The sequence below is a fragment of the Carassius auratus genome, chromosome 46, assembly GCF_003368295.1.
Source record: "Carassius auratus strain Wakin chromosome 46, ASM336829v1, whole genome shotgun sequence".
Classification (NCBI taxonomy): Eukaryota; Metazoa; Chordata; class Actinopteri; order Cypriniformes; family Cyprinidae; genus Carassius; species Carassius auratus.
In genome coordinates, this window is record NC_039288.1 from 1,451,155 (window position 1) to 1,469,420 (window position 18,266).

Here is an 18,266-nt window from a genome sequence, read left to right on the forward strand (position 1 = left end):
GTGCTCTCTCAACAGAGCTCTGTGGCTGTTAGGTTGTTAGGCTCTTGTGAGCTTTTGAGTACTCCCCTCACCTGAGGGCCTTTTTTTTTACCAATTACAACACTTAGGAGCATGGTTGGTACTCCTAGCTTAGTACTCTAGCTTTGTAGTCATTATGTGGTGGACTCCGCTCCCTAGAACTCCACTTAGGCAATACTATTAGTATGTAGGCTCTATCACTAGCCTCACTAACTGTGTCTAGCATTGAGTGTAGTCAGGTATTCTCTTGGTTTAGAGAGTCATTATGCTGAGACCTCCACTCTTAAGAGCTCCTAGACTAGGACTGAGTGTTGTTAGGCTTTCTCTCACTTAAGAGAGTCATTCTGCTGAATCCTCCACTTTCCATAGCTCCGCTTAAAAAGTACTATTGGCTCCTTTTTTGTGAGCCTCACTAACTGCCTCTGGTGCTGAGTGTAGCCAGGTCTACTCTCACTTTAGGGAGTCGTTATGCTGAGACCTACACTCTTAAGAGCTCCCCTACCATGGTCAAGCTTTGTTAGGTTTCCTCTTGTTCAGAGAGTTATCCTGCTGAAGCCTCCGCTCCCCAGAGCTCGGTCATTGACTGTAATATGAGTTTGTAGGCTCTTTCTTTGAGCCTCACTAACTTCCTTTTGGTGTTGAGTGTAGCTAGGTCTCCTCTCGCTTTATGGAGTCGTCATGCTGAGACCTCCACTCTTAAGAGCTCCCCTACTAGGGTTGAGCATTGTTAGGTTTCCTCTTGTTTTAGAGAGTTGTCCTGCTTAAGCCTCCACTCCCTAGAGCTCCACTTAAGAAGTTATTTGAGTTGTAGGCTCTCTCTATTTTGCGCCTCACTAACTGCCTTTGACCCTAGGTGTGACTAGGTCTCCTCTAAGTTTAGAAAGTCATTGTGCTGAGGCCCCCACTCTTAAGAGCTCAAACTAGGATTGTGTGTTGTTAGGTTTCCTTTCATTTAAGTGTGTCATTTTGCTGAAGCCTCTGCTCTCCATAGCTCTGCTTAGACCTGGAACACATGCTAGGAGAAAATAGTTAGCTTGAATGCAATATAAGTCGCTTTGGATAAAAGCGTCTGCTAAATGCATTAATTTAATTTAATTTAGAAAATACTATTGGTATGTAGGCTCCATTTTTGTGAGCCTCGCTAACTGTCCCTAGCGTTGACTGTAGTCAGGTCTCCTCTCATTCTAGAGAGTCGTCATGCTGAGGCGACCAATCTTAAACGTTTCTCTAGAAGGGGTTGAGTGTTGCAAGGATTCCTCTTTTTTTAGGAGGGTCATCCTGCTGAAGCCTCTGCTCCCCAGAGCTCCGCTTAGGCAGTAATGTGAGATGTAGGCTCTTTCTATTTGAGTCTCACTACCTGCCATTGGCTCTGAGTGTGGCTAGGTCTCCTCTAGGTTTAGAGAGCCGTTATGCTGAGGCCTTTACTCTTTAGAGCTCCTAAACTAGGATTGAGTAGGTTTCCTCTTGTTTAAGAGAGTCGTCCTGCTGAAACCTCTGCTCTCCAGAGCTCCGCTTAAACAGTACTATTGGTATGTGGGCTCCTTTTTGTGAGAGGACAAAGTGTGGAGTTCCCTTTCACTGCGTCCCATTGCCATGCTTCTGCCATTCCTGCCTGCGTCTCCTCAGACAAAAAAAGAGGTTGATGTATTCTGCAGGTGCCCTTTTATACCCACAGTTGCTCGTTTGCTTACGTCATAGGCTTCCGCCTGCCAATGTCAAGTTCATTGTTCCCCTAGCACCCTCTAGAGGATGCAGTATCTCATACACTAATCTCAGTGAACCATGGTTACATGCATAACCTGAGATGTTTTAGAATAGGTTTAGACTTAACCAAAGTAAGCAAATCCAAGCCAGTTTACATTGGGCTTCACCAGACTCACTAAAAGTGTGCCATAAAGCTTATATCTGTATCTGTTACAATAGCCATTTTCTTGTGACGTAATTGTGAGGTTAAACCTCTGCTTGATCTAAACTATTTGAGTAATTCATTTGAAATAATTTAATATTTATTAAATATTACCTTTTACTGGAAAATGTCTTTGAAAATATCAGCAATGAAAATATAATGAATGTAGACTATGATCAGTTTTGGGCAGTAACGTATTACTTAGTAACGCATTACTGTAATTTGATAATTTTTTTAGTAAAGGAGTAATCCTTTACTAAAAACTGGTAAAAAATTCACGGAACGCCAGTAAAATAGAAATATCTAAATATCTAAAACAAATAATTGCTATTCAACTATTGCACAAAAGCAATATGAACTAATATAAAATATAAACGATTAGCAGGCGCAAGTGTATGCAGTTTCTATTTAGGCTATAACACGTCTTTGCAGCGTTGAGCAATGCAGTGCTGAAATTTGCATGCTCATGTATCATTATAACACACGAATTGTAGACATTATGACATATGAATTATGCATATATTTATTGTGTTATTAAAGAGATTTGTGAGATTGCGATGAACTGAGATGTCTTTAAGAGATTATAAATTCAGCGCTTTTTGCTTGCATTCTGCCAAACCATGCATGCAGCAGCCGCTTGTTTTAGTGAGAAATAACAGTGTTCTGTGAATGTTGATGCTTTAATAACAAATATTTATCAGGAGCATGTATGCTGGGATTTCATAAATTTCATAGAGAGAAAAAAGCTCTGACTATGATATATATTATGTGCAAAGAAAAGGTTAAAATCACATTACATTCAAGCATTGTAACATTTGATTTTTTTTTTTTTAGCTGAAGTTAAATTCACTAAACTAAAAATGTAATTAAAAACAAAAGCACAAACTAATTGCATTATATTTTGATTACCTCATTACAACCAATACAAGTAATACAATTACATTACAAGTAGTAATGTCGCTGTTGGGTTGCTGTGGTAATGAGGAATGAAGAAATTTGAAATCCAAACGGAATTTATTGTATCAGCCAAGAATACACAAGGACACAAATGCTAAAACACAGACTAGATCGTACAAAGAACTACAAGACACAGGGAGTATAAGTGAGGCAACTAAACAAAGCAGAACTGAACCAAACCCAACCATGACAAGTCACCTTAAAGTTTATAAAAAAATACACTTACTTGTAGGTTTAAAATTCTTCACATGGCACATTAATTGTCGAACCACAAACTTTTTTATCAAAATGTATATTTTAGTCTGAATTATTGTGCTCCATTGGCAGTCGTTCACTGATGTCTGTGAAGTTTAATAGAGACTCGCATGCAGAAGACTCATCCACTCCTGACAGCAAAATGGAAATATTTCTATGACTTTCTAACATTTACAGATGAAGCATATACCTGTGAAATTTAAGTTATGCACAGAAGAAAAGAGCACATCTCTAGGTTACACATTAAGCAGCATGAGTAGCCTGTCTGTCAGTAGCACAGGAGTCTCTCAGAGCCATAACATATGCATTTAAAATATTCTTTAAAGGCTCTTAATATAAAGCATGTCTCATGTTTAGGACACACTGGATTATGCGCTTTCCCCAGGGAAGCTCACTCTGTGTCCTTAACTATTTTTCAGATGCGCTTGTATCAAACTACTGTATACTGATTTAAACGGTATTACCTTATTTAATATCATTTATACAAATTTATTGTACAAACATCCCAACTGTCATTTACATTTATGCATTAACCAGACACTTTTATCCAAAGCAACTTACAGTACATTCAAGGTATACATTTTTTTTTACCAGTATGTGTGTTTCCTGGGAATCAAACCCATGACCTTATGCGCTGCTAACACAATGCTCTACCACTGAGCCACAGGAACTAGACTACTAAAATGTAGTAATAATCTCATTTGTGTTCTTCCTTGTAACTCTCTGAATGGACAAAAATACCTGAACCGTATTAAGTATGCAGGAGTAGTTGTGCAAGTAGTCCATTAATCACCAACCAAAACCAGACATGCTTACAGGATAAACATCACTGATATTTAATCAAATGATGCTGAACGTTTAATGCTCAACAGCAATTTTCAGCATTTTTGAAGGGCTAATAAAGCCCTTAATGAGCCTCTTCAGTCGGCAAACGTCATGTCTAATGTAGATGTGGTTGTAGTAATTGTTTGTCCCAGATGAGATCCTGAAGAGTAAATCATTCACCAAACACTGGGCGTCAAACTGATTGTGAGGCCTGCTGGGACTTTTATCTCTAATGACTTCTCAGTGCTGTAAGACGAAGACAAGAGGCAAAGCTAAACACCAGCGTTCCTAAATTCGGTTTTATTTTTTCCCCATTTGAATTTGTCTGGACTCCGATTTAATGGTTAAGTTAAATTATATTAATCAACAAACAGATCTTATTAATTTAAATCATTAAACTTACATAATTTAACAGCAGTTTATTAAACTGTAACATAAAATCAAATTAAATTTTCCCCAAAAAACTATTTCCACATGTAGCAGCATTGAGATCACCATATGTCTGGAACCAAACCATATAGGGCCATAAAAAAGGACATATTAAAAGAAACATTTGTTGTAAAATAAGCATTGTAAATAATATTGAGATATCTATAATACTTCTTGAGTTACAGACATGAACATTTTGGAAAAATAATATTTATGGCATATGTTCTGTGCAATTGTATTGATAGAGGGAAACGAGATACTTTCTAGTGTCAACATAATTTGTTCTTCAGACATTCATCTTTATAAGAAATCCACTGAAGTATTAGATGAATGCAAAGTGATCAACATTTAGTTTTTTAAATGTTTACAATTTTACATTTTACTCTTAGAACCATATTTAGATCCCAATATCTCTGAAACGGAACCATATAAGGTCTTAAAAATGTTAAGTCTAAGTAATTTATTCGTTTTTGTATTACCTGTATATCTGATCGTATTATTTTATGTAATACTCCTCTCTCCCGGGTCCTCTCTGACGCTCCTTGAACTCGCTTCGAGTGGGGCTCAAACCCGGGTCTTCGGCATGGGAGGCGGACGCACTAATAAGGAGACATATATTATCCCGTGACAGCTTACAGCTATATGTTAAATGATTTGCTGGGTTAATGTTGTGCAGTGTTACGTGTTTATGGTTAATGCCGTGTTGTTTAACGTGCTCAAACCAATCGTTCTAAAAGTAAATTTGAACGAACATTTGCAAGTAATGACTAAATATATTTTTAACAACACATATCCGATTGTATTTAATTGTACTGCCATTATCTCGGTCACCACACATGATAAAAATCCTTACCTTAGTACAAAGAGCAATATAACTTTGTTTATAAGTGCTATTATTGAAACTGAAACAGTCCATTTGCCACGTTATGTTATTTTCTCACAGGTAACGTTATTGATAAATAAATGCTACAGTGACAGAATGTACAGGCATGTGGTGTAATTCATATCTATTAAAATCATATTTACAGTAACGTTAGCTATTACGTTAATTGTACAATAACAAAATAAATAATTGATTTGCTTACGTGTCTATCAATACACTCGCGAGAGCAGAGTCTCTGTCAAGTCCAAGATTTTCGCGCAGCTCCATCTCGTAAACGCCTGGCCGATATTTATCCTGGTTTTATTCCTCCGTTTGTCACACGAACATTGACGCTTACGTTTTACAATCGTGATCCATAATAACGACAACCAAACCACACGCGCGGCTATAACATAACCACCACTTCCGCATTTGACCATGTGATATTTGACCGGTGTGGTGGAACATCACATGCTCTACACCGGAAACAAAGTATAGAGCGGACATTGCGTCACTGCGAGGCGACATTTCTTTTCCGGGACGGCCAGTTATTTAAAATCGGAATTTCTCTGAAATAAAAAATCTTTGGAGACTTTTGAGATGTTGTAAGTGCACAACTGGAGGAAATATATCACACTGTGCAAGTTATTTTCGGAAATTTTATTACAAAATTCCTCCATATTGGAGCTTTAATACAGACAAACAAACTTCTCTTCAAACTAATTCTCACTGTTAACTAGTTCTTTATTGTCTTGCATATAGTATATTGACTGTTTATTAGTACTTATAAAGCACATATTAATGTCTTATTCTGCATGATTATATTCCAAATAACTCAATCCAAACCATACCTAAACTTAACAACTACCTTATTAACTAGAAATAATAAGAAAATAAGGAGTTTATTTAATAGTTGGTTAATACTAAGAATTGTCCCCAAACTATAAAGTGACCCAACAAAGATGTGCTTTCTTCATCATTTATGTATTTCTTACACCAAATCTAATTTGAAGCTAGGGACCGGATGACCCAATTGTATTCATGACTTTCAGGTGGTGCAGAGGAAAGTCACTACACTAAGTTACACTACTTCTATTAAATTAGCGTCTACATTTACAGACATTAAGCTTTGCGAGAAAGACTTATTTAAAACAGACTCACAGCATGGAAATAAACAGAGATCTGTAAGTGCTGCTGTTTGTTCAGTGGAGCGTATGCTGTGAAAAGCCCTTAGCTTGAACCCAGCACCAAGTCAATCTCTCAGCCTTTTAATGTACTTACACCATGAACAATATTTATTATTTAAGGTTATAAAGATTTTAAATATGAATGTATTTATGGTGTCGGCACCCAGTGGTCATATTTGTAACCAAGTCATATGTTTTTAACCTAGTTTACATGTTTGTACAGTATGCTGCAGTGATGTTTGCAGCAGTGCTTCTCAATTGCTTTCAAGTCAAAACCCATATTTTACATCAAGTAGCACAGTGGTTCCCAACCTTTTTCAACTCGCGGCCCACACAACCAAACACATATGTTTGCGCGGCCCACTTCAAAAAAATTAACTGACCCCGCTATTGTTGGGTTAATAACTTAGTACTCAGAAGCTAGATTTTAAACTATATTTATTGAATAAACTAGGGCTGTGCGATATGGACAAAAAATTTTTTTTGATCAATTTTGCAATTGTGCTTTTACAGTCATAAATGCATTCAGGATTAATTTGAAACATATTTCCAAAAGAAAACCAATCAGAGCTTTATCAAAAAGTTGTAACATCTCTAGAACAGACATAAGTCAAAATTATCACTATAGTGAAAATGTAAAAAAATGTATAGACTTGTGGAAAAAAATAAAAATAAAAATCCTGTATACAGGGACTTTTTTTTCTTTTTTGCCATGCATTGTTCATAGAGCTCATTAATTGTAGCGGTGCCTCAGGTGTTTGCAGTGTGTATACAGTATGTGTATGCGGTCAGCAGTGAGAGTGCATAAATATAACGCGAAAGCACATTAAAATAACGCACGAGTGCCAATCTCTCTGTTGGCAGCAAATTTCCTTTGCTCTGTCACAAAACCAGTCGTGCTTGCTCAGAAACACGCTGCTTTGCGAGGAGAGAGTGTGCACACTTAAAACGTGTCTCCTCTCACTTAAACTGTATCCTGTTCACTAACAAATTCACTTTATGCTCATGTGTTAGACATGAATTATTTTTGCACGTTTTTATTTCTAGCCTTTTACCGCAGTGAGAACGCTCTGATCCGTCAACATTGGCTCAGAAAAAAGGCGCATCACAGACAGTGTGTGAACCTGGAGTTAGGCATATGCGCACGCTCAAATCGTGATTTTAGGACGTTTTCTTTTAATCGCACAGCCCTAGAATGGACTGGAAATTAACAGAAAATAATTGGCGGCCCACCTGCAATACCACAGGTTGAAAACCACTGAAGTAGCGAGTGCAACACAACATGCAGCCAGAACCCTTTATTGCACAAGGGAAACTAAATATACCTGACAGTGCACAAGATTATTAACACAATATAGGTTTTGGCTGAACAGTAATTGAACTGAACGGCGACACATTTCTAAATGTTGTAAAAACAGTAACAGAAGTGAACACTTTAGTCTGTGCAATACTTATCTTTTATTATTTTAGCATTAAGCATTGTTTCAGTCTGTGACCTCATGAGAACACTGCTATATTGTATGCACAAAGTTTAATATAGTTTTGGAAACACACATATATTTGCAGTCCAGCTGATGGTCTACTAAATTTAATAAGAATTTTGAGAGTGATTTTGAGCAGTGAATCTTATTTACACGTTAATTATTTTTATTGTTCATGGTAGATATGCCTCATGTTGTAACCTTGTTGTGAACAAATTGGAATAATGATGATAAAAAAAAGTTATTTACACATTCATTAAGTCATAAAAACACTGTTGAAACCATCTTTGTGAAATGCAACTTCAAAGGTTTACTTCAAAATTGAGTGACATGTTCAATAATGTCAGCTCGCACATTGTTAAAACAATTATGATAGTGTCATAGACTGATAAATATCACTATAGTTGCTCAGCTTAATGTGCAAACTGTACTTGTGTGGCTTCTCTTTGAAACAGATCTGCAGAAAACACATCAGGTGATCATGAAGCAAGTCCTACAGTGCTATCAGAAACAAATATGGCCAGATCTGGTATCTGTGGGATGAAACTGTCTCACAATTAGTTACAAATGTATGCACAATTTGTCCATGAACTTGGTAAATGTTGCAAACATGTCTTACTATCCAGAACCATATGCATTTCAACTTGTAAAATAAATAAAATAAATACCAGGCTCAGATGTATCTAAAAAAAGCCTCTTATTCATTTGTTTGTTTGTTGCTTGCTGTAATGTATGTGACATAATCTGACAATCACATATAAAGTGGTCTGTACAGTATATTTTAATTTCTGATTTTCTGGTGTACTACATGTAAACCTGTAAAATTTAACCAGTGAAATAGTCAGATTTGTATGGCAATCAGATGGGGCTGTTCCTATATTTATGGATTTTACCTTAATATTTTCCCCTTTTCTTTTGCAGCAGTTTGGAGGTGCTGAAAATAAGGTCAAGAAAAGTAAGTGCAACCTTGCATATTTTTGATGATGATCTTTGTGCGTTCTGGTTTAAGCAAGTTTTGGAAACTTCTGCTTTAGCCCTATGAATCCATCAGCTTGTTTATGTTTGTCTTAAAATCAGCAGCTCAAATGTGAGTGGCACCGTGCATGAGATGGCTAATGGAAAGCCAGCGGATACTTGAGGGATCTAATTAGAGATCATAGGGTTTTACTCTAGGGAATTCAGGTTGAATGTAGGTATTACAATGGCTGTTAAGAGTCTCAAACAGAGCAGTGCTGCTCCACACATCACTTATGTGTCTCTGATTGTAGTGCTGTGCAGCAGTAATGATTTCTGTATTGATTACAGAGCGTGCTTTGACCTTGCCAAATCAAAAATAACCTCTGCACATCGTTGTGCCCATTGTATTGGAATGACATGATTGTCTTTGATGTAGCTCGCAAACTAACACATTCAAATACATGAGGGTTACAACTCTTCATACAAAATCTATGTGCATAAATATACTGAATATGCACATGTAATGTACTTCAAATCTAAGTGTGTGTGTGTACAGTGTGTGTGTGTGTGTGTGTGTGGATGTGTGTATATATATATATATATATATATATATATATATATATATATATATATATTAGTACTAAATTGCAACCTCATCAGTACACATTTTTTAATACAAATGCATTTTAATGCATGACATGACAGTTTCAATGGAAATGGCATTAAAGCTGCAATATGTGATTTTTGTAATTGACCACAAGAGGGCGCATTTCCAACAATAACAAAGGCGAAGCTTGATGACGCTATGAAGCAGGTGACGATGGGAGATGTCGTTTTTAATGCGTTTTCACCATAGCAATGTATCTAAATTGGATAAACGAATCATGATCACGGATGAGGTAATTTATTCGTTTTTGTATTACCTGTATATCTGATCGTATTATTTTATGTCATCATAATGAACTGCAAGGAACGTGAAACGTTATACTATATCTAACCCCTCTCTCCGGGTCCTCTCTGACGCTCCTCGCACTCGCGATGAGTGTGGCTCGAACCCGGGTCTTCGGCATGGGAGGCAGACGCACTAACAAGGAGGCTTAATAGCTACAGCCACTAGCGTCTGTCGCTAGTGCGTCTCTTGAGATCGGGGAGTGAGGTTTACCTGCACAGCACTACTTGCTGGCCTCACGTTACATATATTATCCCGTTACAACTTACAGCTATTTGTTAAATGATTTGTTGGGTTAATGTTGTGCAGTGCTACGTGTTTATGGTTAATGCCGTGTTGTTTAACGTGCTCAAACCAATCGTTCTAAAAGTAAATTTGAACGAACATTTGCAAGTAATGACTAAATATATTTTTACATATTCGATTGTATTCAATTGTACTACCATAATCTCGGTCACCACACGTGATAAAAATCCTTACCTTAGTACAAAGAGCACTATAACTTTGTTTATAAGTGCTATTATTGAAACTGAAACAGTCCATTTGCCACGTTATGTTATTTTCTCACAGGTAACGTTATTGATAAAAAAAATGCTACAGTGACAGAATGTACAGGCATGTGGTGTAATTCATATCTATTAAAATCATATTTACTGTAACTATTACGTTAATTGTACAATAACAAAATAAATAATTGATTTGCTTACCTGTCTATCAATACAGTCGCGAGAGCAGAGTCTCTCTGTCATGTCCAAGATTTTCACGCAGCTCTCTCCATCTCGTAAACGCCTGACCGATATTTATCCTGGTTTTATTCCTCCGTTTGTCACACAGTCTGCGTGTATCCAAATATGGACGCTTACTTATTACTGGCACTTCAATACTCGCCAAAGAGTAATCGTGATCCATAACAATGACAATCAAACCATACGCGCGGCTATAACATAACCACCACTTCTGCATTTGACCATGTGACATTTGACCGGTGTAGTGAAACATCACATGCTCTACACCGGAAACAAAGTATAGAGCGGACATTGCGTCACTGAGAGGCCACATTTCTTTTCCGGGACGGCCAGTTATTTAAAATCAGAATTTCTCTGAAATAAAAAATCTTTGGAGACTTTTGAGATATTGTAAGTACACAACTGGAGGAAATATATCACACTGTGCAAGTTATTTTCTGAAATTTTATTACAAAATTCCTCCATATTGGAGCTTAAAGTATATTTTAGTTTACTATAAATGCTTGTCAGTAAATTTGGCCATACACCTTAACCTCATTTCAAAGACAATAGAATTCATGATTACCAGTAATTTATCCCTTCAGCGTATAATTTGTAGAAACTGAAAATGTTAAAGGAGGAACTGTCTTTAATGTTTTACTGTAGCATGGTGATTTACAATTGAACTATATTTGCAAAGGATATCTTACTTTTTTTGGATTTACACCTGGCTTAGCATAGCAGATCAAAGCTTAACAACAATCAGTTGGAGAAAAAGTTTCCCATCATTTCCGGACGGACAGAGAGACAGACGGTGTCTCCAGTGTGTCAGAAATATGCAAATGATGTGTTGATTTCCCCTTAGGGACTAATTATTCACTGGCTTCAGACTAAACTTAACAAAACACGCAGTGGCATGTTTGATTTCTCTTTCTGCGGCTGGCGTCATGTTACTTCTCATGTGCGCGCGTCTGCGTATCGCTGCACATTATCTCACTTTCCCTTCCTTCCAGAGAGGCTTCTTTGTTGTCATGTCTGTGCGTCTCTCTTCCAAAGGCTGACATTAATCAGACTGCCCCAGTTTCTGAACACCACGCGTATACCGAACCACCCAGCCACTTGAGCGGATGACCAAACGATAACAGGTCAGGCTGACAGCCTTTTGGCTTCCACACAATCATAAATAAATAACGTGCCGCAGGCAGCATGCCGAAAAGGTCACTCAAGAAAAAAGACAGGAGAAAGCTTGCGCTTTTGTGGCAGACACAATGCACAATCAAATCTCCGTCAGGATTCATTTGGCCTCGAGTGCTTGAAATTACAACTAGAGATTTGTTATTGCCCTGAATTAAATGATATCATGAGGCAAAGCCCATTAAGGCTGCTTTAATTCTACACTAATTGAAAGGGAATTCGATAAGGCGAAGCACCTCACTTATGCGTCTGGGTCACGGCAGAGCATAATGGATTGAGAGTTCAGGAAAATGGAGGCATGGTCTTGTTAGTCTTAGATCCCAGCGCTGAACTAATAAACCAATCACATCCACATTACAACATGACAAAATGTCTCTGTGATGTAATAAGGTACTAACTATGACAGCAGCTCTCTATATTCGCATCAAATGATGTCGTAAATGGAGAGCAGATAAAAACTGACCTTAACACCAACTATCTTCACAACCAGTTCATGATATTTGGGTCTGTTGAAGCCAACGTGAAAACACAACGCAGGCTAACATTTGTGTCTTATGTGAGTTACTTGACAATGTCTTTTTGAGTTATGTGGCCTTGAAATCATCTACGCAGGCTTTGGGTTTATTCCAGAAACATCCACCGAAGCTCTCCGACATTCAGGGCAACAGATATTACTGTGCAGTATCAGTCATACATCACTGTCAGATTACTGGAGAATAACTCTCCATAGGTGTGTAATTATATTATCCTTGGGTCCAATAAAGTTTTCACGGCTCACAGTCCATAAAATTCAGAAACCAAAATCAGCAAGCCATCAGAAACTAATCATAATGTTGAATTATGATGGCCGAAGTTGAGCTGGTGAGTCAAGGTGAGAATCTAAAGGCATTTAACTGTTCTCGTTCCACTTAATGATTCTTAGTGCACGATTTCCAATACCCTTTGTTAAAACAGGACTCTGTTCTGAATGTGTATTTGAAACTAAATGTTGTCAAATTGACAACTAGTAAGTAATTAAACTCATTTATGTAAGTGAATTTGGAATGAGAAATTATAAGGAGCAGTTTGTGTAAATGACCATCATGGAAGGTAATTTAGGAGGCAAAACCCATTGCAAATATGTTGCATGTACAGTACATCAGTCTCTCTCCTGAACAAGTTAACCCTACAAGAAGAAGAAAATTCAGAAGTCGTTTCTAACTTCAGATTAAGAATTTAATTGGAACACAAAATGTTTTTAATAGGGCTGTCAAATGATTAAAAATTTTAATCAAATTAATCAGAATTTTCAGTGGATTAATCATGATTAATCACTATTTGAAATTACACCTGAATCCTAACCATTGTTTTTTTTTTTTTTCTGAAATGCATACCAAAAGATAAATAACAGGACACAGATACATAATTTTCATGTATTGATTCATCAATATGTGGTTCTTTTTTTTCTGAATTTCAAAAGTTTAACATTTACTTAATCAAATTTACCTGAGTACTATATCAAACCATGCCATTTAACTACAGATACTGTAAGAGTTTTAGGTGAACCAGTGGTTAAATATAGCCACATATGTATGTAATTATGCATAGAGAAACTCAAAAGAATGAACTCAGAAACACAAACATGCGCCCTCTGCACTCTGGACACTATTGTTTTTGGGAGGTGTTCATTTGCTCTGCCACAATACTTTAGGATCGATATTTTCACGTTCTGAAGGCTTCAAGTGCCAGTAAAACCAAGTAAAAATGCAAATGCTTTTCCAAACAGCTGTAATTTTCGCTGCATTGCATGTAGGCGTTCTGCGCATGCGCAGTGTGAAACACAGGACGCTATAACAGGAAGAAGCTCCAGCGTATCAACTACCAAAGTCGTCTCTGTTTATCGAGCTTGGCATGAATGTATTTGAGAGTAACAGGGGTAAAACCTTAAGCTTCTTCAGTGTTTTCGTCGCGGCGCTCGCCGCTGTTTTTTACTATCTTGAGAATTCAGAGATCGACGAGACTTTCCTGACCTAAATAATTTGTCACACTGCACATGCGTGAAATGCGTTAAAAAATTTGACGTAGTTAACGACAAACAACTAATTAACGTCGTTAACGTGCTATTTTTGACAGCCCTAGTTTTTAATCAATCAATCACCTTTATTTATATAGTGCTTTAAACAAAATACATTGCGTCAAAGCACTGAACAACATTCATTTGGAAAACAGTGTCTCAATAATGCAAAATGATAGTTAAAGGCAGTTCATCATTGAATTCAGTTATGTCATCTCTGTTCAGTTTAAATAGTGTCTGTTTTATTTGCAATCAAGTCAATGATATCGCTGTAGATGAAGTGAGTTTTTAGACAACAAATTGTTTGCGAGAAAGGATTCAAACATCAGAAGGACGGAAGATGGTGACTGATATGCTCTGAACACAGCTATAAGCCAATAAAAAAAGTAGTCAATAAAACACGTAGCTGCGAGCAGCAGTTATAGGCAAGTATTAATTTTTTTAATGCATAATCCAGAAAACCAGAAGACAGATGAATGATTTTACACCAATCTCTTCATATGAGCTCATATAACTGTTATTTGTTATGTTTTGTGTGCAGTGCCAGGATGTCACATACTACTGTAAATTAATAAGAGAAAGATGCAGCCTACTTTCAGTGAGCTGGTACATTACATGCTAATAGTTTGGTATAAAAAATAATTTTCAGGTAATATAATCAAAATTATGTCAGTTATTAGACCTACTGAAACCACTGGGACCAACAGGACCCCCCAAAAAAGAAAAAATAAATAAAGTAAATAAAAATAAAAAAATAGGGATGCATGATATAGATTTTTTTATGTACAGTATGATGTATGAGCTGAAACTTGCAAAAGAAAATGCATGTCTGCAACATCCTAACATTCTCTCTATGCACTGGATGCATGAAAGCAAACTTTGCGAATTGGTAGTGCGTGGACTCCATCAGAAATATAACGCGGCATCACTTTACTGTGTGCAACGCATTCAGTGACAGAATTGCTGATTATATTGGGATCTATGTTTTTGACGCAACATGCCACGCCATTCACCTCTGGTGTAGCTGCCAGTTTACACCAATGCTTCTAGACTAGATGGTGTATCATTTCTATATCCACAGAGCTTTACTTCAGCTACTTACTCAGCTTTCTGTAGCACAGCTGCCAAACATGACGTAACATTTTGACACAAATTGACGACATTATAAACACACAAACAAACATGCACACAGTAAAGATTTACTTACTTATGTTATTGGAGATTATGTAATAGTATTTAAAACACATCTGATATTTTTTATTTGTCCAATCAAATGTCATTAATGTCTTGTGGCATTCAATTATGCATTTTTATAATTCTTTATTGGTTAGTGTGGGCTGTTATTTCTAGGCTAAATACATGGTTTTAAAATATATTTATTATCTACAATACATATATGTATATATAAGTAATACATATGTAATATATAAGAGGGTCAGTACAATTTTTTTTAATGGGTTTAAAAACAAATCTTTCAGCTCAGCAAGGCTGCGTGAGAGCGCGAGGGACCTGGAAAATGGGTAAGGGGGGCGCTGGCTTAAAAAAGGTTGAGAACCACTGTTTTAAGCCCATATTGGCTGATTTTGATAACTTTCCGATAAAATTGTGCACACCCCCCCCCCCAAAAAAAAAATAGACAATTAGATAATTTGAACATTTAAGACCTAAAAGACTATTCTCTATGTGTGTGAATAACAAGAAGTAAAACTAAATCACTGCTTGGCACCTCAATACAGAACTTAGATGTTTTGTTCATTGACAGGATGCTAGTTTTATAAGCTGAAATTTTAAATCACATTTGGTCTTCCTCTGGGTCTCAGCGTAAGTCATGGCTGTGACTCTCATCTGTTGAAGTCCTTTGCAGCTCTGTGTCATTCTGCAGAGGACACACTATATTTGCATATCTCTGGGGCAGTGGAAATATTAATCAGAGTCTGTCACGTCGGGTTACATGACTCAGTAAACAGAGTGAGTGTAACGCCTGTGCAGGTCTGACATGTTATCAATACCAAGTGCTGCAGCATTGAGCCATTCCTCACTTTTAGGTATAATACAGTGTACTTCATGAAAACAATGTTGGTTTTATTGTGTGTGTGTGTGTGTGTGTGTGTGTGTGTGTGTGTATATATATATATATATATATATATATATATATATATATAATATGCACTGAAATTTTAAAATCTGAAATTTTTCTGACATCTGACAAGTTTTTATTCTATTTTATTATATAATACAAAAGCAGCATTATGTGTTGATTAAAGGTTTGGGCAACTCCCTTTTTGTTTTGATTACTAAATACATTTAATTAATGAATTGATTAACTCTTTCCCCGCCAGTATTTTGGAAAAACGTTGCCAGTCACTGCCGTGATTTTGATGATTTTCATTCAGATTTGATGGACCCAAATATATTTTGCTGTGTGAATATTTGAAGATGCAGTATACAAATAAAGATCATAGCCTCTACCTTTAAACAAAAAACAGTTATATTCTAGCTTAAAGCATTCTGTTTTTATTAACACTTGGTAAGTTTCATAAAAAATGCATAATTTGAACAAAAAGTGGAGAAATAGCATTTTGGTCAAAAACTACTTCTGGATAATAGTCAGTACAATTATCAAAGCTTAAATCCAGTAAATCGCATCCATCAATGCCTCCAAAGCTTGCACAGACATATAATACTTCCTGAATCAACATTTTACCCTGTGACCTTATGCAGTTTTTATTTATATTCTGTCTATTGCTGATGATCTCATAATTTTTAATATGCATCTGTTTACATAAGAGATAGTTTGTGTTTTTGTTCGGGAGGTTTTGTACTCATCCACAAGAAGTGTAATAGCGCCCCCCTGTGTATAACAGTAAAAACACGAAAAGCCGTAAAAAGTCTTCAATGGCGGGGAAGCACTGTCTTCTAATTGTTGAGATAACTAATCAATGGCGGGGAAAGAGTTAAATAAAATTGGTGGATTAAGGGATCTAAAATATGATCATAAACAATAAGACATTCATGTGCTCATTTTAAGTACTAATAAACAGCCAATATGCTAGTAATATGCATGCTAAAAAGCACAGGGGCCATGGCCACCCCTGTATAAACTCTGGCCACCCCTAGGATGATTTGCGTTTGGTACCATTAATTTAAATGCAGAATGTAAATTCACAATAGTTTAAGAAGTGAAAAAAATGAATTTAAAAATGTTTAAATGATTTGGTTCAATCGCAATGACTCACTTATTTACAGTGACTCGCTGCCACCTATTGGCGGTTTTAATTTCACATTTTAGGTACCTATTAATTTTTAAAATAATTTCAAACATCAGTTTTCAGTGTTTTGTCTTTAAAAAATCAAAACATTATTTATTCATGTGTAACTGCAGGTTAAAGAATTCCATGTTCCACAGAGCTGCATTAAACAGTGTGTAAAAACATCTTAATGGCACTTCAGCGCTTTGCATTGAAAAAGATCAATTTTGTTGATACTGATTGCATTTGCTTGGTAACAGCCCAAATGCAAGTATTTGACCTAAAAGATGGTGCACACTTTTAGAAAAAATGGTGTAAAGGTAAAATAAAAAAAAAATCAGGAGTCAGCTGTCAGCACAATTAGAAATAAGACATCAGCATAATAACACTCAGCAAAATAATCTCATTATCGTTATCGATAAAATCCCAGAAATCACAGAGATAGCTTTTTGTCTATATTGCAAACCCTTAATTTTTTTTCTTTATTTTTAATGTGCCACCCCAAAATTTACTGTGGCCTCATCTGTCCACCCCTGTTAAAATTTTCTGGGGGCGCCACTGAAAAAGCAACTAGTTAATAGTGAGTATTGATCCCTAGACATAAGTGTTATTTTGTGAATTAAGACTGGTGGTTGGTGAGGTTGCGAACACTGCTCTGAAGGAATACTCTCTTTCCCAAACATACTTCCCATTGGTTTATCCTCCCTGAGGGAGGACGAGTCCAGATGACAGCATGTCAGAGATGCACCATTGACAGTGAAATAATGGAATAAAGTTATTGTCTTGTTATTGTCTTCTGTCTTATATGTCGATATTGCTCGAGCCTCATTATATCCCCCTGAAGGCATCCAGCATGTATTTGTGTTATTACAGGGTTTCATGGCTGTCTTCTAACACCTCTCAGATATGCAAATTGAGCAGCTGAACGCATTGTCCAGATGCACGCACAGCAGAACAGCCCACCTTTCATTGTGTCACTTTGTTCATTTCTATATTTGACAGGCAATTACCAGCATCTTCATTTGCTGCTTTAGGACTGCACTATTATGCATGTGCACTTGCAGCATTTTATTAGGCAGAATAAGTTACCATTGTGTTCAGTGTGTGAAGCAGAATGGAACAGCATTTAAATCCTCAAATTTGCTGCTACAAAGTTGTTGCTAAACATCAATCATTACCCTAACAGTGACATGGGTTTACTGAAACATTACTGTACATAA

At 36.6% G+C, this 18,266-nt stretch overlaps 1 protein-coding gene across 1 annotated transcript in view; it reads left to right on the forward strand.

Moving 5' to 3' along the window:
* The window catches only part of LOC113063839 (follistatin-related protein 4-like), a 168,721-nt gene that overhangs the window by 9,145 nt on the left and 141,310 nt on the right, over window positions 1–18,266 (forward strand). Inside the window, exon 3 of the mRNA XM_026234207.1 lies at window positions 8,842–8,875. Coding sequence (XP_026089992.1) covers window positions 8,842–8,875 — 34 coding nt within the window. The remainder of the gene's footprint in view (window positions 1–8,841; window positions 8,876–18,266) is intronic.